Source organism: Rhinoderma darwinii, chromosome 12 (assembly GCF_050947455.1).
Source record: "Rhinoderma darwinii isolate aRhiDar2 chromosome 12, aRhiDar2.hap1, whole genome shotgun sequence".
Classification (NCBI taxonomy): Eukaryota; Metazoa; Chordata; class Amphibia; order Anura; family Rhinodermatidae; genus Rhinoderma; species Rhinoderma darwinii.
This window is the reverse complement of record NC_134698.1, coordinates 73,653,547-73,676,231: the sequence shown is the minus strand read 5'-3', so window position 1 is coordinate 73,676,231 and position 22,685 is coordinate 73,653,547. Positions and strand designations below refer to the sequence as shown.

The window sequence follows — 22,685 nt, the reverse complement described above, 5'->3', positions numbered from 1 at the left end:
GTCAACAGCAGTTTGCGGATTTGCGGAAGTGTTGCTAGGCAACGACCGGGAATGAGTTCTGTCGTCGTCCTGTTTTACCTAGGCTTTTTTTTTTAATCCGCATTTTGCGGATTACATACGGATGAACTGCGGAGGACATTTCACGGAACACGGTCCTGGAATTTGCGGACCAGAAAAACACTACGTTCGTGTGCATGAGGCCTAAAAGGCAACAAAACATCCCCATAACCCCCTCATAGGACCACAATAGACTGCAAATCTGGGCCACCATGAATTATAAGGCTGTGTTAAAACTGCAGTCACTATGATTATTAATGTCCGCTACAGCTTATAGCCCTCCCCTCACTAGACCACCAGGGATAAATATGCTGTCCATTACAACACGCTGATCATCCCATTTATTAATTCCTCCCCCCCCCCCCCCCCATTGGACCTCTGTGCAGTGTTACATGCAGAAAACTCCTAAGGTTGTGTTCCCACAGTGCAGATTTTGCATGTGTTTTTTTTTTTAAGCCAAAACCAGGCACGGAACCTAAAGAGAAGTAGTATATAAAAGAAAACCTTTATAGCTCTCCTCTCCTGGATCCAATTCTGGTTTTGGGCAACAAAAAAAAACGCATGCAAAACTGCAGCAAATCTGCACTACGGCAACCCAACCTAAAGCTGGTCATAGATTTCAGAAAGCTGTTCCTCCAGACCCCCGATACACGTGCATGGCCGAACATGAATGCGTTCTCAATAGGGAGGAGTAAAGCCGCTGTCAGACTCCTCTGGTATCTCCTTGCAAACATAAGGATCAGGCATGTTGGAATACAACATGCTCGACCCTTCCCTACTCCAACATCTGCCACCAGGGGAGAGTCGGGACACCAGATGGTTGGTTGGTCCGGCCGATATTCATCTAATTTGAATGGCCACCTTAAGGCCCCACCGTAGTGTACATTACAACTGGATTTTACATGCGGAAGTATTTTTACAAAACAAATTGACAAGCGACAGAATGAAATTCCAGACAGAACGTTCATTTTTGCAGCATTTGGATGAGATTTGTTTACTGTAAAAGCTGTGAAATTTCCGCGCATGAAATCCTTTTCTGCAGCATTTACGCCACGTGTGGCCGGGTTCACAAGTAGTGTAAATACTGCACATTTTCCACAACTGATTTGGTTTCAGAAAATCCGCAGCATAATTGAGTAGCAGCAAAGTGGACGAGATTTGAACAAATCTCCTCCACATGCTGCGTAAATGAGCGGAAAAAACGCTCAGAACTTGACCTGCGGTGCGTTTTTTTTAATCCGCAGCTTGTCAATTTTATTTACGTAATTGCTGCTTTTGCGTTGCGAGTTTTCCCCATTGAATTCAATGGGGAGGTGAAACCCACAACATAGCAAATATTGCAATTTTTGCGGTGCAAAAGCAAAAAAAAAAAAAAAAAAAAGTCGAGACTCGGAAAAAAAAATTATCTGATACTTACCCAGAATCCTGTGCTTTTTCGTCCAGGGCGGCCTCCTCGGATGACGTTTCATCCCATGTATCCGCTGCAGCCAATCACAGGCTGCAACGGTCACATGGGATGAAGTCATCCCAGAAACCCGGTCTACACGATGTCAGATGGTAAGTATGGGTGTGTTGTTTTTTTGGTATTTTTTTTTCTGCTTCTGTTTTCCGCAGTGGACATCCCGGCCGAAAAACTGCACCACAATTTGGTGCCGTTTTTCGACCGGATTTCTCTGCGGCTGCCAGGGTGGATACGCTGCGTACTCTTACGCTCCGTGTGAAAATACCCTCATAGTTCATTCCTGGAAATAATAACAATTGGTCCTCAGATTAAGACTACTGTAAATTTATTACATCTGTTAAGAACACAGATACAAAGCACAGTAAAAGGCCACAAGACAGGAGAGAAACGTGGCTCTTAGACATCTGTACAAACACTGCGGAAACCTGATAAGTCACGTGACATCCCACGCCATCTGCCACCAAAATAAAATATCGTGTCCACTGCCATGGCTGAATAAATCAGAATCACAGAGTAGAAGTGGATTCTCGCCATCAATATCAAATTCATCGGAAAGATCTTAAGTGTGGGTTAAGGTTATCCTCGCTTTACCATCCCCCCCCCCCTCATGCATCACTGAACCCCCTCCCCCCTTTTATTATACCTCAATCAGATAGATGGATCCAGAATAGGTAAGGCAAAGCTGGATCGTCACTGAAATCACAATACTTCACTTATCCAGAGAATAACAGGACGCCATTAGGGGCTTTTTGATCTAGATTGATCAGCGGAAAACAACATTTTTAACCGCTTTACCTAATAGGATACATAGTGGTCACAAGATAAAGTGAATAAATTACCCGTACACAGCAGTGGTAGCCATATTGTGCCCCTTAAATGATGCAATGGTCCACCGGCGCCCTCGCTGCCACGTACGGGTAACGTGTTCACTTTAAGATCTTGCGTTCGAGAACGATCTATATACAAAGTGCAACGACTAAACATTGTATAAAATAAATACTTTCATTCCTTTTTTTTTTTAACCCCTTGCATGCCATAAGTGATAAGTCTAGGATATTTAGGACTAAATATGGGGGCGGGATGAGGACTAAAAAAATCTTGTTTTTGAGCGTTTTTTTTTTTTTTTACATTTTTGTGGCCGTTTAACGGAGCAATGAATCGTTATCACAGGGGTCTCGTCCTATAAAGGGTCAGAATCCGAGCGCAGTCGGATTATATTCTACATTCATGGCAGAAAGGTTTGATCTCAGAAGAAAAGGCAACTCATGAGCATAATCTGGCTTTAACTGCTAAAATAAAAGAAAAAAAAAAGGCACATTTGAGTGGTCTGCATGCTTAGTACGAGTCTGGTTATCCGGTAGTGTTTGTGAGCAAATAAACACATAGCGCACATCACTTGTATTTGGAATAGACGTGCGTCGGGGGAAAAGTGTGAGGAATGGCTGATATTTGCCGGTGTAAACGGTTCCCGTTGCTCTCTGGACTCTCGTGCGGACTGATTGACTTAAGGCCCTTTTACACCGGCCGATGCAGCGAGCGCCGATCAACGAGACATCGTTGATCGGCGCTCGTTTGCTCCTGTCACCCGGAGCTATGGATTGGGACGAGCGGTCGTTACTCCGATCGCTCCTCCCCATACATTATCATGTCGGCAGCGCGTCTCCGTTTACAGGGAGATGCGCTGCCGACAACGATAATATTTGACTTTTTTAAAACGATACGATCAGAAGGTGATGAAAACCAGCGCCGATCAGCAAGACGCGGTTGATTGGCAGAACGAGCTGTTGATCGGCGCTCCTTTGCTCCTTCCACATTGAGCAATGATCGGTTATGTATGGAGACGAGTGATCGTTCACGCTCATATGTTTTCACCATGGCGGCAGCACATCGTTTACACAGGGAGACGTGCTGCCGAAAACGATATTTTCTGCTGCATAAAAGATACGAGCAGCCGATGAACGAGCATTTGCTTGTTCAGCGGCTGATTTCTCTGTGTAAACGGGTCAATGATCGGGAAGGAGCAATCATATTAAGGCTAGTCTGCCAGATCACTGGCCCGTGGAAAAGGAATCCACACGTACTGGAATCGCTGGGGGTTTTACCTGCAGGTTTGCGGATTACCTGCGCTATTACAGTATCGTAATGCTGACAATTTTTAAAGATCTTTGCTTGCTGTCAATGATTGAAAACAGTTTTAGTAAGAGGATGAAAATCTGTACAGACAGAAAGATGTATTAACGCATCATTAGGCCGGTTTCACACGGGTCCGATACGCTGCGTAGTCAGACCAAAAAACGGTTTCTCCGGCAGAAAACAAAAAAAGACGAGTTGATACTTAGCCCGGCCGTAACCATGGCGATGCATCCCCCTGACTTCCTGCAGTCTGGCCTCCTGGGATGACGTTTGATCCCACGTGTCCGCTGCAGCCTGTGATTGGCTGCAGCAGTCACATGGGGTGAAATCATTCCTGGAGGCCGGGCTGGACGCAGGAGAGGAGTTTTGGGTAAGTGATTTGCGATTTTTGCTGCGGAATCGCAGCCTTTCCGACGGAAAATTTGCATTATCTGATATTTGTTGTTTTACCTCGACCGTTGAATTCAATGGTTATTTTTTTTTAATAAGACGGTTTTGCTCAAAAATGGCAAAAAAAATCCCCAAAAAACAGCACATTTTTACACCCCAATGCCGGGTTCCCACGGGTCAGATACGCTGCGTAAAAATCAGGCAACATGTCAGACCTGGAACCCGCAGCACATTCTGCCCGAAAAATCGCACCACATTGTGGGGTTTTGTTTTTTTTGGACGGATTTTCCGCTGCGGCACAAAGCCGTTCATACTTACCCCCTCCCTCTTTGCGCGTAGTCTGGCCTCCTACAATGACGTCGCAGGCCATGTGATGCTGCAGCCTGTAATTGGCTGCAGCAGTCACATGGGATGAAACGTCATCCCAGGAGGCTGGACTGGGTAAGTATGATTTTTTTTTTTCGTAGTTGCGATTTTTGCGGCGTAAATCGCTGCGAATACGCCTCAAAGGTCGCAACCCTTGGCTTCCTGTTGCGGGATTTGCATCCCCATTGAATTCAAATGGGAAAAACCCGCAACGGAAAATCAACCAAGACGCAGCATAATACTTCTCACAGCTGTAACCAGTTTAAGCAATCCTCTACAGACAAAAATACATCAGCGGCACAAACCTCTCCCCTCCCCCGATAGTTTACTACATTTTTTTATATCAGTCTGGAGTCCAGCCTGTTTAGCTCACAACGGATTGGAAACAACTCCCAGCTATAAGTAGTCGTAGGTCTGTACAGGTTTACAGCTGCATGTAATAAAGAATGTTTCTATTCATACACAACAAGCAGAGATCTGGTGAGAAATTGAAACAAAGTATATTGGAAAGTTGCAATTTTCGTTACACAACAATGAAGCTTTATTTACATAAAACCAGAATATTCCTTCAAAGGGAACCTGTCCCGTTAAACACGCCTTATCTGCGGGCGGGCAGTTATACAGCAGGAGGAGCTGAGCAGCTTGATATGAAGTTTTGCGGAAAAAAATTCAGTATAACATGAAATGTATTCATTAAAATCACGGCTCATTGTGAGCTAAAGAGTCTAGTGGGCGGTCCTAACCATTGATTGACAGCCTTCCCTGTGTGAGTAATTTCAGAAATAGCTGTCAATCACAGTAAGACCGTCCACTGGACCCTGAAGTCCAGAATTAGCAGGGATTTATATCAATAAATTACAAGTTATCCTATCGCGCACAACTGTATATAATTCTGCTCAGCTCCTCCAGCTCTAAACAAGCTGCCTGAAAATCAGACTACATGTTCAACACGATAGGTTCCCTTTAAATGACCGATTCAGCTCTGCTCCACCTGTAGGGTTAAGAAAAATGAGACTACCTGCCAAAACAAAGACATCCAAAGGTCTGCAAGTACATTGGGACTTCACAAAGCAAAACAAGAGGAATGATGTTTCCATAAGAAGGTCACGGAGGACTCACTGACACTTTGTCCCGTTCTCGGTTCGGAAAGAAAAAGGCCACTTTGTGCGTTTGATAAACATGACATCACATCCCTCCAAATAATATACCAAGTTTTTTTTTTCCAAACGGGAATTATTTGGCTCATTGACCATAACTGGAGTGTGACCGGGTCGGTCTGTTTTGGAGGTTGCAGTGCAATAATTAAAAAAAAAAAAATGTACACGACGAAAAGTGGAAAAGGGCAATAAGGATCAGACCGCCAAGTGTCCAAAACAAGGCGAGGCCGCGTGGCTTTCCCCTGAGCCAGTAACACGCGGTTTTAGTGTTTGAAGGCCGTAGTGTGGAGAACAGTCCCTCCCGGGTGGAGATCATTCCTGCACTTGCTGTTTTTGATCAGTAGCACTTTAGTGTAAGAGCGTTATTATTAACCCCTCTGTTGCTAAACGTCTAGCACAGAACAGGTTAACAGTGGAAATACAGCGCCTTATCAAAATAAATTACAAAAACAAAGAAAACGAGTAAAAGTACATCGCTGATCCCTATCCAGTGTCAAGGACTTTTGTCGGCTGTAGTCATTGTGGCGTTTCTGTATTTTCCAATATGTTCAGTCTGTGCAAAGGCGGATGGGAAAATTCCCTTTTGTAAGTCTTTGGTGGCAGTTTCGGTAGCTGAGGGCTGGAATTCTGCCTCGGTGGAACTGGTGGCGCCGCGGATTGGAAAAGGTTGTTGTGACTGGCGCTGAGGCCACAGCAGCGGCGCAGTGCTCTTGGCGACGGGGTGCTCGGAGGGGTATTAGGAGAGTTTGGGACGGTGTTAACTTCCCGGAACCAATCCTGTTCTCGATGGAGCCGTCCCAGTGGTGGAGGCTGAAGATTCAAGGGGCAGTTTATAAAGTGTTCAGGGGGTCTTTGTGGCACTGGAGGTGGAGTGTCAGGAAGAGGATCTCTCGGGGGAGGAGGAGGTGGGCTGTGCAGAGGTCCATCATAGGGTCCGGTATAAGCGGGGACTCTGGGCTGGATCTTTGGGGGTGGAGGCAGTCTGGGTGGAACGGCAGGCGGGTCCTCATCTGATCTAGAGTTTCCCTGGATGATACAGAGAAGTATAAAATCAATATAATCTGAAAGGACAAAATTCCGCAATTCTGTATTTTTCTTACCAAACAGAATATAATCGTTTCAGCTCCATGAAAAATATTAACCCCTTCAATGCCAATGACACACAAGACGTGATCACTTTAAACTAGTAGAATATAAGGGATAGAGCTGCGCTCTCTCATTACTCCAGGATCATACGTCCTAGGTCCACAACGCTTTTTCGAAGTCGGGTGGCAGGATAAAAAGTTATTTCCTGGTTCTGGTTTGTTTTTTTAGCGGAGGGAGGGGGGAGGAGTTATAGTTGACAAGAAGAAGCAAGTTCAACCCCCCCCCCCCCCCCCGTAAGCCTTCCAGTGACCCCCCAGTAGTACGATACAGAAAGTTTTCATGATGTTCTCCTCTATGATGGTAAGGGGTGGCGATAGGTGTTCTCTAAATTGTGCGTGATTTACACATCAATTCAATTAAAAATAATTTTAAAAAAGTGCTTTGCGAGTGCGCGAATAACGCATGCCACTCGCAAGCACACTGATGAATAACGGACCAGATTCACGCGAGTGTAAGACGTAAAACACCAGTTTAAGCAAGTCTGCCCCATAGACAGAAGTGGCATGTATGAACTCTGCACATGTTGTACTTTTATTCACAGGACGTGTTAAGTATCTCAGGCTCCACTTCGGTCAGACTTTTAGCCACAAACTTGCATTTGTAGGATTTTTTTTTTTTTACACAATATTACCCTTGGATGCAAAGTTGCATGAAGGTGCCCATGAGTGTAAAGTGCTGGGTGGTATTATTTTCACATTGTGCCAGGTGTTTACTTTCAGAAAATATATGGGTGTATAGAACTTTTTTTTTATTCAGATTTTATTTATTTTTAGTTTTTCACATGTAAAACTTGTTTGGCTACATGCAGCCACCACTAGGGGCGCTAACTGCACATGGATTTATACAGCTGGTATTGAACTCTATTGGATTTTTATCAATTTGTATGCTATCAGCTCCCCCTAGTGGCAGGTGCAGGTAGACACCGACAGTCACAGGGGAAGCGGTTCATTTTTATGACCGGTACACCACAAGTATGTGCACGTCTACAGAGTAGCCGGCGTGGGCAAATATAAACATTCATTGCCATCATACATACTTCTACATGTGAAAACTGTATTTATCCTTCCTTTTGTAAGCCACGATTGGAGCAACTTGAGAAAATGGTTGCTAAAAAAATTTAAAAAATAATAATTCCACTCTGCCAACATCCGGTATTCTCTGCCTACATTCGCTACCACCACATGGTATAACATTGCACATACCGAGAGGCTGCAAGCGTCTGGGTCAAACTTCTTACGCGGAGGCAATGGAGGAGGAAGCAGAGCCTCTTCGCTTAACCTGTGCAGACTGTTACAAGAACTGAAGAGGAACTCTGTAAAAAAGTCCAAAAGATAAAAAAGCAAGGTCAGTGTGAAATAGAGACGTAAAGATGCAAAAACACAATAAAAGGAAAGTCTAATGGGTGAAGGACAACCAAATCGTTCAGTCAAAACCAATGACGTTGGCCTAAGGGTCGTATTACACAGCCCGACGTGGGCCAATATGTACAAAAAACCCATAAATGACGACCAATCAGATGCTTTACTTCTGCAGTCATCGGACAGGACTAATAGCTATATACTTACTGGGGTTTGGCAAAAATACTGGAGCAAAGATGCTGTTATTACTACCTGTTAAAAAAAAAAAAAAGGGAACATTCAGTACGAGGAAGCAATGTGTACAAGCGCAAGACATAGGAATTTGTTATTTGCTCACCAAACAATGGGCGAGGAGAAAAGGGATTTTACTTAAAGGTCAATACAAGAGAGGAAACCGGATTCATCCATAAGCCTCGGTACAAACTCGACACATCCGGCAGCCAATAGTCAATATTTCATTGTTTCATGAAAATGTAAGCAACTTTCAAATAGATTTATATACAATATATTGTATCAATACCTCGGTTTTAACCCCTTCCTGACATTTGACGTATCCATACGCCAAAGTTGGGTAGGGGGAAAGTATGGAGCGGGGTCACGCAGTGAACCCGCTCCATACGATGCCAGTGTCGGCTGTATGTTACAGCCGACACTTCAGAGTAACTAGCGTCATCGCGCACAAGCACGATCCCGCTAGTTTAACTTGTTAAATGCTGCGGTCAATATTGACCGCAGCATTTAAATAGTCAGAAAGAGGGGGACGACCCCCTCTAACAGCTCATCGCACCCCCCGCAACGCAATCGAGGGGGGGGGATGGTAGCTATGGCTGCCTGGGGGCTTAATGAACGCCATCTTTGTACACCTATTAAGCCTTGCCTCCGGCAGGGCTTAATAGGTGCCTGTCAGAATCACGATATACTGCAGTACATTAGTATTGCAGTAGATCGTGCAAGCGATCTAACGATCGCTTCTTGAAGTCCCCTAGGGGGACTAATAAAAAAAAAAGTAAAAAGGAGTTAAAGTTTTTTTTCTTGGTGTAAAAAAAATAAAAAATAAATAAAAGTTCAAAAAACCCCCCTTTTCCCCCCTAGAGCATAGTAAAAAATTAAAATAAACATAATTCGTATCACCGCGTCCGCAAAAGTCTGAACTATTAAAATATATCATTATTTAACCCGTACGGTGAACGGCGTAAAAATAAATAAATTTGTAAACGCCGGAATGTCTATTTTTTGGTCACCTAATCTCCCATAAAAAATGAAATAAAAAGTGATCAAACCGTCGCACACGTACCCCAAAATGGCATTAAAAACTACAGCTTATCCCGCAAAAAATAAGCCCTCATACCACTTAATCGACGGAAAAATAAAAAAAAGTTATGGGTCTCGGAATTTGGCGACACAGAATACATTTTCTTTTTTACACTTAGGTTTTTACATGTAAAAGTAGTAAAATATAGAAAAAAAAACTATATATATATTTGGTATCGCCGTAATCGTATTGACCCGCAGAATAAAGTTCACATGTTGTTTTAATTGCACAGTGAATTCCGTAAAAACGTCACGCAAAAAAAACAGAGGAATCGCTGGTTTGTTTTTTTCATTTTTTCCCCGTTTCCTAGTACATTATATGGCAAAGTAAACGGTGCTACGAAAAACTACAACTCGTCCCGCAAAAATCAAGCCCCGATAGTACTATATTGACGGAAAAATAAAGACGCAATGGCTTCTGGAATGTGGGGAGGAAAAAACGAAAATGAAAATCTGAAAGTTGTTTACGATGGGAAATGGAATGGAAACATTCATTCTTTAACTTCGGAGTCCGAATACTTGCCAAGATGTCCAACTGACATAAGCTACAAGACTCGTTATAAGACATACGGCAACGAGCCCCCATATAAAGAAGAACGTATCCATTCACGGACGGCAAACATAGATCTTTAAAATTGTAGATTATTAATAAAAAATATATATTAGAATGTTGCAAGACTTTTCATTTTAGAATGAACGAGCTTTTACATATGAATCTGTTAACACAGGAGGGACGGGGGGTTGTTGAGTTGTCTTTGTAGATGATTACCGTAAGAACTGTTCAGATCAACATCTAAAAACACGCTAAGCTCAGAAGAGGCAGAAACAGGAGGTGTAGATGGAGTGTTGGGTGAGATGGGGGGAGAGGTCGTAGATTCATGTTCTGATTCAGTGATCCTGCTGAAGCTGATCTTATAGGGTTCCCTTTCCAGTGGGGTAGGATGTCCACGGAGAGTGCCCGAAGACGACAGGTGCCTGCCACTATTTGGCCTTATGCCAGGAGACTTCAATGGGTATGTCGTTTTTCGTGGCTGTAAGGAACAGCGGTCACATTATTAATATAACATAGTCAGAGGATATCAGTGCATAGTATAAGCAATGTGGATGGAGTCAATGCCATCTTCTACTGGTTTACCCCATACAGCCAAGTTAATAATATAGCTTCAGGCCTTGTTCACACAATGCAGATTTTGTATGTATGTATATATATATATATATATATATATATATATATATATATTCTGTTAAAGTTCATCATGCAAAATCTGCACTGTGTAAACAAGGCCTTAAAGTTAATTCAGACATCACTTACACCCAAACTGCTAACGAAGGGTCAGTTGACAGTTTTTTGAAGCGGAAACCGTGCAAAAAAAAACGGCCAAAAATGCCTCCCATTGATTTCAATTGGAGGCGGAGGCGTTTTTTTCCCGCGAGCGGAAAAAACGTCTTGCTGGAAAAAGAAGTGACAAGCCCTATCTTCGGGCGTTTAAGTCTCTGACCTCCCATTGACCTCAATGGAAGGCAGAGAAAGCGTATTTTGCAGCATTTTTTTGCCTGCGGCACTCAATGGCAGCGGGGGAAAAACGCAATGAAAATCGGAGTGCAGGCAGAGCAAAATCTGCCTCAAAATTTCAAACTGAATTTTGAGGCAGATTTTCTGCCTGCAAAAAACTGTGTGAATCCAGCCTTAAAGAGACTCTGTCACCACATTATAAGTGCCCTGTCTCCTACATAAGATCGGCGCTGTAATGTAGGTCACAGTAATGCTTTTTATTTAAAAAAACAATCTTTTTTCACAACGTTAGGAGCGATTTTGGTTTATGCTAATGAGCTTTCTTACTGCCCAAGTGGGCGTATTTTTACTTTCGACCAAGTGGGCGTTGTACAGAGGAGTGCATGACGCTGACCAATCAGCATCATGCACTCCTCTCCATTCATTTACACTGCACTAGCGATATAGATATATCACTATGTGCAGCCTCATACACAAGCCCTAACATTACTAGTGTCCTGATAATGAATACACATGACCATCCAGCCTGGACGTCATGTGTACTCAGAGTCCTGACACTTCTGACTCTTTTTTGTGAGATTCCGGCAAGTGAAACCAAATCTCGTTTAGCTCCGTGATCTCACGAGATTTCGTATCCGTTGCTGGAATCTCACAAAAAAGAGTCAGAAGTGTCAGGATTCTGAGTACACATGACGTCCAGGCTGGATGGTCATGTGTATTCATTATCAGGACACTAGTAATGTTAGGGCTTGTGTATGAGGCTGCACATAGTGATATATCTATATCGCTAGTGCAGTGTAAATGAATGGAGAGGAGTGCATGATGCTGATTGGTCAGCGTCATGCACTCCTCTGTACAACGCCCACTTGGTCGAAAGTAACTGTACGCCCACTCGGGCATTAAGAAATGCCATTAGCATAAACCAAAATCGCTCCTAACGTTGTGAAAAAAGATCGTTTTTTTAAATAAAAAGCATTACTGTGACCTACATTACAGCGCCCATCTCCTTATGTAGGAGACAGGGCACTTATAATGTGGTGACAGAGCCTCTTTAAGGAACACTGAGCAAAACGGATATATTCACCATGTTATGCCTGGAGCAGAGCCTGATGCGGCCAACCATGATACAGACAACTCTTAGGGGTCATTTGAATCCCTGTGTCAAGCGATGTGCCTAGTGCAAGGTCTGAGCGGACAACACCGTGTATAGGCTTTGCAGAATGTGCATAGTAGATGTCCCAAGTAATAAGTTAGCGGAAAGCAATACTTACAAATCTGGGGGGCTGTTTGCATCCTCGAGGCTCGATCTCTTGAGATTTATTAAACAAATAGTCTGTGAAGTCCTTCTCTAAGGTATTTTCCATAGGGTTCAGATTCTCAAAGAACCTCTGAAATTAAACAAAAAAGGAAAAATTAAGTCAGAACCCTAAAACCAAAACAAGAAAATCCTATGCAAGAGACGTTACTTTATAAGTGCATGCACAGAAATTCATGTTAAAAGGGGTTGTGCGGGCACGAGGCGGTTTTCATCAGAGGGGGGGGGTGTTGAGTTGTCTATAGATCAGCGGGGGTCCTACACCCAGACCCCGCACGGATGAGCTGTTTCATCTGCTTTGGGGCACCGGAAGCTATGCAGGGCTGGTGACCGAAGCAGATGGCTCAGACCACTGTATAGCGGCCGTGCTGCAGCTCTTCTCCTTTTCAAGTGAATAGGAGCAGAGCTGCAGTAACCCAGCACGGCCACTATATAGCGTATGGAGCCATCTGCTTCTGCCACCGATCAATGCATAGCTTCTGACGCCCGGCGGCAACCGAAACAGCTGATCGGTGCAGGGTCCGGGCATCGGACCCCCACCAAATCTATACTGATGATCTGTCCTGTGGATAGGTCATCAGTGTGAATAACCGCCCCCATGCCCGGGCAAACCCTTTAAGGCCACTTTCACATGGAAGCATTTTGCATCAGTATTCATAAGCCAAAGCCAGGAGTGGAAAATAAACAGAGACCGTATAATGTGAAGACTTGTACCTCTTGGCTGTTTTGGCCCTATTTGTGGTTTTGGCTTCCAAATACCGATGCAAAATACACAAAAGTGTGAACGTGGCCTTAGAGTTGCTGCACCAGTTGGCTTTTTGTATTCTATATATTTCTATCATACCCGGATGTCCGCCTCAACCCGTAAACAATAAGGCTGGTTTTGGTACTGCTGTATCTCCCCCGTGATTTCCGCCACTTTTCGTCTTTTGCTGAAATTGATCAGTTCTTTTCCATGTCTCTTCAGGAAGTCTGGGTTCCCTTCTTCGGTTTTCAGTATATTTGTTAAATATATTCCTAGGTGAAAGATTTAAAGGACATTGATGAAAAAGGAGCCGGCGTGGGAGACAAACATTTTTGCATACAGTGATGCAAAAACACTAGTCCCATGATCTATTACAGTTGCCAATTGCCCATACCATTGGCGTTCATAATAATACCAATCACATCACAGTGCCCACAGGGTAGTTACTGCTAGAATGGTGCCCATACCAATGTGCCAGTCAGAGAATGGCCTTTACAAGTCGCCAACCTCAGACCCTTTACAAGACCATCTTATTTGTGGTCCTTAAATGGCTCCTTAGGAGTGTTTTCTATTGTTTTAAAGCAAAAAGGCGCCATATTCTGCAGTTCAGAACAATGATGGGTAGGGTCAGACATACCAAAAAAAGGCACACAAGGTGGGTTGATTGACTTGAGTTTTGCCAAATACTTCTTGAAGTGATCCTGACTTAGCTCCACTGCTTCATCAAGTATTTTCTTCTTCCTTTCCTGTAACGCCTGAGGATGAAACATAAATCCCATTGTCAGTTTAAAGGACCACGTCGTCATATAAATCTAAGTGGTGAATCAATCACTCACCTCGAAGGTGTGATCCAGGCGATACACGGGGACAGAGTTCACTGCGCTTACAATCTCTAAAACGCCATTAAAGTTATTCAAATCTTGAAAAACCTGAAGAATTTCGATAATTCGACTAAAAACCGCCACCCGCTCCTCAAAGTTCTCAGTCTCCACAAGACACCTAGACAACAATGAAAGCAGAAGATGTTAAAACTAGATCTATCTCGCTCTATGAATTTCTGATGTATGTTGCATGTTCTTTATGCACGGCCAAACGACTGGACCAATCGGCACCAAATTTGGCACATAAGTTGGGTTTAGGCCGGGATTCAGCTCTCTAGGACCTACCGTTCAACATTCACAAAAGCAAATACGACACCACTGGCTTCCACATCAAGGACCTTCCTCCATATCTAAAGCCCCTCAGCCGCATGAGACACTAGTATTATAAACGATATATGGTAGTTGGGGGGCTCTGTTATATATTATGCATCGGGGCACAGGAGCTTCAAGTTACGCTTCTGCCAAAAGCGCCAACATATTCTGCAGCGCTGTACAGAGGTTGCCACCATTCACATCAGTCGCAATCATCACAATTGAAGTTCCCTATCTCAGACTCACGCATTAGGGCCAAACACTTAGGAAGTCAGTTCACCTGTTAGTAGGTTTTTGGAGTATGGGAGGGAAGTGAAAACCCAAAGGAAACCCACGCAAACATGGTGAGAACATACAAACTCCATACAGATGTTCCTACAATACTAAAGCCCCTTCCTAACAAATGGAACGGTTTGTCATAAGATGTAGAGAGCAACAAAGCCCAAGACATAGGCTAGTGACCAGTTATGTTCCAAGACATACGATTGGGCAGAAATTGGCTGTGTATGACCAGCGTTAAATGGGCTTTTCCATAATCAATATTTACTCACGTATCCATAGAATAGGTGATAAATATCTAATCAGTTAGGGCACGACTGCTGGGACCCCCACGATGACTAGTTTACCTAGCCAGCCCGGTGTACCCCATATAAATGGAGCGCGACTACGTATGCTCGGTCACCGCACCATTCATTTTCTATGGAACTGCCCCAAAGACAGTGAATGGAGAGGTGGCAGAGCATGCTCAGTACCGCACCTTTCATATGGGGCGCACAGGGACAGCCAGGTAAATCCATTCTTGGACCCCCAACGATCCATAGGATAGGTGATAAATACTGATTATATCAATCCACTGATATGTATTAAAAAAATAAATTAAAAAAATGAGACACATATAAACAGAACCTACTTTTCAAACCAAAGAGTGAGGTTTGTTGTGTGACGAATCATCTTCAGCAAGTTAGGAGAGTGAATTTCTTTGTCTTCTTTCGTCCAGACGCTGCCAACAAGTTCTGACGGCTGCACCGCCCTGAAGACAACAGCAACTCATCGTTAGAGCGTACGGAGATCGCAAACCGATGTAGCAGAGCTGACTGGCTTAAGGTGCATCTCACCGTTATCTGTGGTTCTTCATAGGACTAGAAGTAAACCTAGTGAGTTATTTCAAGCCAGTCAGATATCAAGGTGCACCAAAGAGACAGTTCGAGAACTTGTCAGCTCGTATTTCCCATGATAACACTGCTGGTACGTATTTTCTGAGTACTCTGCATTGTGACGTTCCTCTATTACTCCTGCGGGCTGTATGAATAATTCCTGTTCATAGTCGCCTATGCAGCCAATGATTTTACAGGATCTATTCTACAAGTTCCTTGTGAAGGACGGAATATTTAACACTTCACCCCGAACCATTTCATTTCCAGTTTTAGATGAATATAATACTAAAATGGTTATTCCCATCACACTAATTGATGGTCCGTAGCTAGTATATGCGATCACTTTGCCAACGGTGGGGCTCAGACTGCCGAAACCCCCACCGATCCTGAGAATGAAGAGACCACAGCGCTGATTTAGAGCTGCATCCCCTTCTCAGTTTTTCCCAGCACAGTAGCGCCCCGGCTGGGCGGAGGACTGCAGCACGGCCTTATTCACTTGAACGGAGCGGTATTGCAGTTCTCTGCACAGTAGGTGGCCAGAAGCGCCGATATGCAAGGAAACACAGTGAAGGGGCTACCTCGAATTTCAGGTTCACTGGTCAGGCCCGGCAGTCGGACCCCTACCAAATTGCAAAGCAATGCCACATCCTAGTGATATGCCATGACTGTGTGATGGAAAGACCCCTTTAATGCAGTTTACAAAGAAGACTTTACTACTATGTACCTGTACAGATCAGACTCTATAAGAGTCAGCTGACGAGCGATCTCTATAGGGTGCAAGGTCATCAGGTCAAACGTCTCACACTGACCGGCGCGACTTATGTGCCACTCAATAGGAGGAGGGGGGCTTTCAAACGTAATATTGTGGCTGACCCCATTCGCCTGAGCTGGTTTCTTGCGTCTGATGATTTTGGCGATGGACTCCACCCATTTCTTCATAGATTTGCCTAAATTACCAAGAAATCAAAAGTCTAAATCTGAGGAGAGAACCATCATGTAAATCCCCCCGGTCTTATATGAGGACTTACCTTTAACACTGGAAATAAAGGTTTCTAATCGGTCAAGGAGCTCCGGGTCTCTTTCAAAATCATAGAAATGATGTTCTACCCAGTGCCGAAATACATTTAATACCCTGCAAGACACAAGGAAGTCAAAATGACAACAGTCTAATGGAGAGAGTGTCTTTGTATTTAGCCATTTCTAAGCTCCAAAAAGGATCGGCACGACCTACGACAGAACCACCGATGTCCAATCTATTCAATTATAGAAATTGAAAACGAAAAAACGAACAAGTTCAATCTATTATGACGAGGCCGCTGCTCGTTTCTATTACGGAATTACAAACGGTGCAAAAAGGTAAAATAAAATGGTTGCTTGGATGCAGCGCACTATTTGTAAAAAGACATTTGTAATAATTGCTCTAACACATGCCAACATGACAGATGGTAGCAGCGGTAATTAGAAAGTGTGCCAACCTCAGGGCCTCTTCCCGCAGGGATACTGGCAAAAGCAATTAAAGTTCCCTTAGCCATCAAATAAATAAGATGCCCAAAGAACACCCGAAATAAAAGGACCAAATAGCAAAACCTAGAGTGGGGCCCCATGACAACCATCATAAGTGAGCAAATGGTTCTTAGTCATCACAGTCCATTCTCTATTTTCCGCTCTTTCCTCGTGTATCGTCGCTTTTCCATTCCATCATTTGTTGCTTCTCCACTTCCTGCCCTTTTTCTTCTGCTCGACCGCTGCGCCAGACCAGCTCCTCCGCACCACGGTCATGCAGGTTAGAAGGAACGGGGGAATTAAGACCCATGTTCTAGTGATTGGTGGGGCCCCATCGATCAAACATTTATCGCCTGTCTTGTGAATTAGTTGAAAAATCTTCATCAAACCTGCAGAGAACGCAGGCAATTCTGTGGGTAAAATCCACACTTAATAGTGCTTTTTTTCTGCATTTTTTTAACATTTTGATGCTTAAATAGGTGCAGTTTTAGGCTTTATTCAGACGAACGGGAATCACGTCCGTGCAACGCACGTGATTTGCACACGCGTTGCACGGACCTATATTAGTCTATGGGGCCGTGCGGACATGTGCGTGATTTTTACTCAGCGTGAGTCCGCTGAAAAAGTCACGACATGTCCGTTCTTTCTGCGTTTTTCGTGCATCACGCACCCATTGAAGTCAATGGGTGCGTGAAAACCACGCATGCCGCACGGAAGCACTTCCGTGCGAACTGCGTGATTCGTGCAAGAGCTGTCAAACTCTGAATGTAAACAGAAAAGCACCACGTGCTTCTCTGTTTACAAACATCCAAACGGAGTGTCTTTGAGATGAGCGAACCGGGACAACCAAACTTCACCGGGTTCGGCCGAACTCGTTTTGACCGAACCCGGCAAAAAAAATTTCCGGTATGCGACGTCAGGAGATAGTCACTGTCCAGGGCTTGCTGAAATCGTTAAACTGTTTCAGCACCCTGGACAGTGACTTCCGATGAACGTGTAAAAAAAAAAAAGAAGTTCTGACTTACCGATAACTCCCGGCTTCTTCCTCCAGTCTGACCTCCCGGGATGACAATTCAGTCCAAGTGAGTGCTCCAGCCAATCACAGGCTGCAGCGGTCACATGGACTGCCGCGTCATCCAGGGAGGTGGGGCCGGATGTCAAGAGAGGGACGCGTCACCAAGGCAACGGCCGGGAGGGAAGTTCTCGGTAAGTACGAACGTCTTTTTTTTTTTTTAACAGGTTGCTCGATATTGTGATCGGAATTCACTGTCGAGGGTGCTGAAAGAGTTACTGCCGATCAGTTAACTCTTTCAGCACCCTGGACAGTGACTATTTACGGACATCGACTAGCCTCATCTCTATGATGGCGGCTGCGCGAAAATCACGCAGCCGCGCATCATACACTGATGACACACGGAGCTGTCAAGTGTTTTTTGCGCGCGCAAAACGCCGCATTTTTGCGTCCGCAAAAACGCCCCGCTCGTATGAATCCAGCCTTATGGTTTTTTTTTCTAAACTTGTCAGATACAATTCAGGTGTGGAAACGTAAGGCAAACAAACATGCTGCAGATTTTGAAATCCGCACCGCAGGTCATTTCTGAGCAGAAACGTTCTGCACTGTGTAGATGAGAGTAATTGAAATCTAATTTACTTTCCTGGTACTGTATTAAGCTGCGGTCTTGCCGCTGGAAAATCCGCATGCAATACGCGTCGTGTGTACAGGGCCTAAGAGGGAGGAATATTATCTTAGCTGCTTGGAAACCCAGCCTGTAGCTTTGATAGTTTTGCTCTTGGTCCACATGTATCATGGAAAGGGTGGATAGTTTACCTTGGGGAGTTAAAAGCTGACCCCCATATTTGTAGGGCACCACATTTACTACCATGCCCGCTATCATAGTAGATACATCCTAGTGTTTTAGTAATCGCCATTCAGTCTACGTACTGTTCTCTTTCGGTATCGCTCAGTCATAGGATTGCAATCTAAACATCTTCTTACAGTAATTGCCTTAACATCATTAGATACAGAGATAAATGGCCCGGCCTTACAATGCGGAACTGGAGACCCACCTGAGTTGTACTGGCTGAACATATTCTTTCCGGAATCTTTTAAGGTTGGCGCTGATTGGCTGTTCTCCTTTCTCTATCGCGATTCTGTCGGCTTCCGTGGGTTCCGGATCTGGTATCTCGAATCTACAGAGCAGTCAACCATTAGATTAGATTATTTTAACATGATCAGAACAGGTTTACAGTCTTTGGATACATGAATGTTTTCATTCACAGACAGCAAACAGACCTTTAAAGGGGGTTTCCTACAATAAACACTGACATATCGATTAGCACAGTGTTTTATAATCCAGCACTCAAGTCCCAGCAGGTCACTAAATCATTAAGCGGTAAAGGGGTATTCCCAACTCCGACAACCACAGGATTTGCCATAATAAATGTCTGATAGATGTAGGTCCAAGAGGAGGGATCGCGGCCTTGCTCGGCTGTTTCAGCAACCCATATATAAGAAAATCGAGACGCGCGCAGATGTGCAGCCACCTCTTCATTCATTCTCTGCATAGATGTGGCTGCCGTCTCACTACACGGGTCGGGGGATGCCCGTTGTGGAGACGGATCCAGAGGTGGGACCCAAATCATACATTTATGCCATATCCACAGGATTTGCAATATGTGCCTGATTAGGGCAGGGGTCAACAACCTTCGGCACTCCACCTGTTGTAAGAGATAATGCACACGACTGTATGTGCCGCCCGAGTCCCATCCGTGGAAAGATAGGACATGTTCTACCGGTCCACAGATCAGAGAGTTGGGCCTGTGAAAATGGACCCGATTCAGCCACTAAAGGGAATGGGTCCGTGAAAACTATCGGGTGCCACTCGGATTACATGAAAAACGGCTCGTGTGGCGGTCTGTCGTGTGCAACTGGGCTAAAACTATACAATACCCAGCATGCCCTGACTGCATTTGGCTGGAATAATAAAGCCTTTGCCTGTCAGGGAATGCTGGGCGTTGTAGTTTCTCAACAGCTGGAGTGCAGAAGGACCCCTGGTGTAGGGAACGCCTCTAATAAGAACAAACAATCTAAGGGAAGGTTGGCAAGCTAAAAAGGGATCGGACGGGGTAAAATCCAATCTGTCCGATTCCTCTCACCTACCCTCAGGGAAGTTTGTTCCATAGTCATAAGATTGTCACTCAGTGTTTTAGATCATTGAATGTATATTTACTTGCCTTTCAATCAGCAGACTCAGTAGCTCCTGCGGCTTACAAAAAGAGCGATACGTGGTCAGAAAAGTGCGAACAAAGTTAGGATCTGGGAAAAGGAAAAAGAAAATTATACACATGATTACATTGGATCAATATCCACTAAAAGACCGCCCCAGGGAAGAGAACATACCTGCATACATGTGATAGGTCAACCTCTCAATGAGTTTCACCACAGTCCCTCCCTTAATAATAGGAATTCCTCCCCTACTTTGCACATTGTCCTCAAAAACAATATTCTTCTCCGAATCCTCCTCGACAAAACAATAAACGTCCGGACTGGGCAATCGCAGGGGCTGCTCGTTCTCCTCCTGGATAAGCACAGCGTCCAGCATACGGTCCAGCGTGCTGCGGTACTGCAGCGAAATCAGAGCCGCCATCCAATTGTTCTTCTCTTCAGCCGTCTTGGCGGCAAAAACAACGCTGTTCTCATCTTTCGAAAGCAACTCAAAGGCATGTTTGCAGTCACACGTGTCCTCCCGATCAGTCACCTGCACCTTCCTCATGATGAACTTCTCCTTCAGGCGGTACTCGGCAGTGTTGTATCCGGGAATTCGAGACTGCCCGTGATTTGTTTTGCAGCTGATCATCAGGCCATCAAAAAGGAAGATGTGTCGTTCATGTTTGGCTCCTACCCTGGTCAGGGAGCCTTCCATAATAAACTCATTGCAACATTGCCCGATGTCTTTGCCCTCCCAACCATCAATGTTCTTCTGGATTTCATTCATTTTCTTAATAGCCAGGTGCTTGCTGCGCATTTGGCCGTTGTACAGGCGCCAAATGGTCTCCCTGATAAAATACAAGCAACTTATGTGATCGCTCATTTATAGAAATTAAAAAAAATTAAAAAAAAATTAAAAAAAAAATTATATATATATATATATTTATTTTCTATTTAGAGCATTAAAATAAATATTTAATAATATTTATAATTTAGTTATCCGTTTCTGGGAAAGCTTGGTGACCACTATGGCTGCCATTATGGTTCCTACAAGGGTTGATGTCCAACATTCCTAGGTTCTTGGAAAACAAATCACATGAGTGATGCAATGACACATACCCCACGTGCTGCACAACCAAGCAGACTTGCTATTCAGGACTCTAGGAAAGCTGGGTGAGAACCAGCTATTAAAAAGGAAATGTCGCTTTATGGTCGCTTGTTGTTAGAACATCTTTTGTAAACAGGGGCTGTACTGCCAACAAGATGCAAAATGAAACATTCGTCCCCATACATTACGATCCTTGCTCCATTTAAATGGAGCAAGCAAGCACCAAATTTCTGCTGGTGTAAAAAGGGCCTTCATATAGTCTCAAACGCGATGGAGTACAGCCCATCCCCCAGAGATGAGTGACAGAGGCGCTGCAAGCAGAGACTTATCTGTGTGTATATTGAATATAATTACTTTTCTGCAATATCAAAACCTTGAGCAGTACAGCAGAGCTGACATTAAGTCACCCACCCACTAATGATAACGAGAGGACTCCGCTGAGCTGTCCCAGTCTACACAGCAAAGCCGAACAGAAATGTAAGCTCATTGTGTGTGCGCGTTTTCTAAACGCGCTTCAAGTGTTCAAAAATACTCAGTCTCCCCCTTACCCAGGGCGCCGTCGTGGCGAGTGCTTATTGTAAATACGTTCCATGCTACATCGGAGGTTGAGCAGAGCGGTGATGGCTTGTTTTAGGCATTCTCTGTCCTCTTGGTCTTCGCTCCGTTCTTGTAACATCTAAATATTGGGGGAAATGACAGTGTATCTTAGCCTGGCCAGACACAGGGAGGATTGTTTATTAGAGATTCTTACAACACATTACAAAAATTAAACTGAATATGACTATAATGGTCAAAAACAGCAATTTTTTTTAAAAAATGTATCATTTTTGCTAGTTTTAGTCTAAAAATGGAACCAGTGACTTTCTAATTTACTTTGCTTTTCAATTCCTCCCCATTTTCAAGTACTCTGCTTGTTGTCAGTAAATTTGAACATTCTTCTATACATCCAAAATCTGAAAAAGGAGTCTTGATCAAGCTCTGCACAATAATTTTTATGTTTGGTAACACAAATTGAATATTTCAAGTAGAAGAAATACTTCCCCTTACCTCCAATAATTCAAAATAGTGCAAACAATGGTAAACGGGAACCAGCATTAGACGGGGGAGGACATATCTCACGGCTTCTTTAAAGCCTTCTGATCTAGACTGCAATATATAAAAGACATTGGAGAATGACAAACATATCAAGTCTAAACCTACAAACAACAAATACACAAACAAATATAAATGAGAAAAAAAAACACAAAACGAAAAAAAAAAAAAAAAATGGTAACGAGACTGTTAAAAAAAATAAAGCAACTTAGGTTTATCTGGTTTTCAAATAACCTACCGTTTTGTGTATACAGCTCCTATGCAGATCAGGGTCTCCATGGTTAGAGTGTTAACTCTTTTCTGTCTGGCCCATCTTTTTCTGGTTAACATACAGATAGTATAAGGAGGCGGCAGATGGAAAAGAGTAAGACATGACTACAGGATCAGACTACACCGTTTCTAACCAGGCAGACACATACGTCTGCATAGGAGCTGCATACACGAGAAGGAAGGAATTCTTTTATATCACGTCTA

General features: G+C 43.9%; 1 protein-coding gene across 1 annotated transcript in view; it reads right to left on the bottom strand.

Annotated features, from left to right (window-relative positions):
- Window positions 1-1,827: 1,827 nt before the first annotated feature.
- Window positions 1,828-22,685, bottom strand: part of SOS2 (SOS Ras/Rho guanine nucleotide exchange factor 2) — a 45,744-nt gene continuing 24,886 nt past the window's right edge. Inside the window, exons 8-23 of the mRNA XM_075844041.1 lie at window positions 22,167-22,265; window positions 21,668-21,795; window positions 20,204-20,859; window positions 20,038-20,119; window positions 18,871-18,993; window positions 16,329-16,432; window positions 16,025-16,247; window positions 15,057-15,176; window positions 13,790-13,952; window positions 13,591-13,708; window positions 13,053-13,225; window positions 12,165-12,281; window positions 10,150-10,411; window positions 8,277-8,321; window positions 7,914-8,023; window positions 1,828-6,591 (exon numbers count right to left, since the gene is read on the bottom strand). Of these exons, the coding sequence (XP_075700156.1) occupies window positions 6,082-6,591; window positions 7,914-8,023; window positions 8,277-8,321; window positions 10,150-10,411; window positions 12,165-12,281; window positions 13,053-13,225; window positions 13,591-13,708; window positions 13,790-13,952; window positions 15,057-15,176; window positions 16,025-16,247; window positions 16,329-16,432; window positions 18,871-18,993; window positions 20,038-20,119; window positions 20,204-20,859; window positions 21,668-21,795; window positions 22,167-22,265 (3,033 nt within the window). The 3' untranslated portion in view covers window positions 1,828-6,081. The remainder of the gene's footprint in view (window positions 6,592-7,913; window positions 8,024-8,276; window positions 8,322-10,149; window positions 10,412-12,164; window positions 12,282-13,052; window positions 13,226-13,590; window positions 13,709-13,789; window positions 13,953-15,056; window positions 15,177-16,024; window positions 16,248-16,328; window positions 16,433-18,870; window positions 18,994-20,037; window positions 20,120-20,203; window positions 20,860-21,667; window positions 21,796-22,166; window positions 22,266-22,685) is intronic.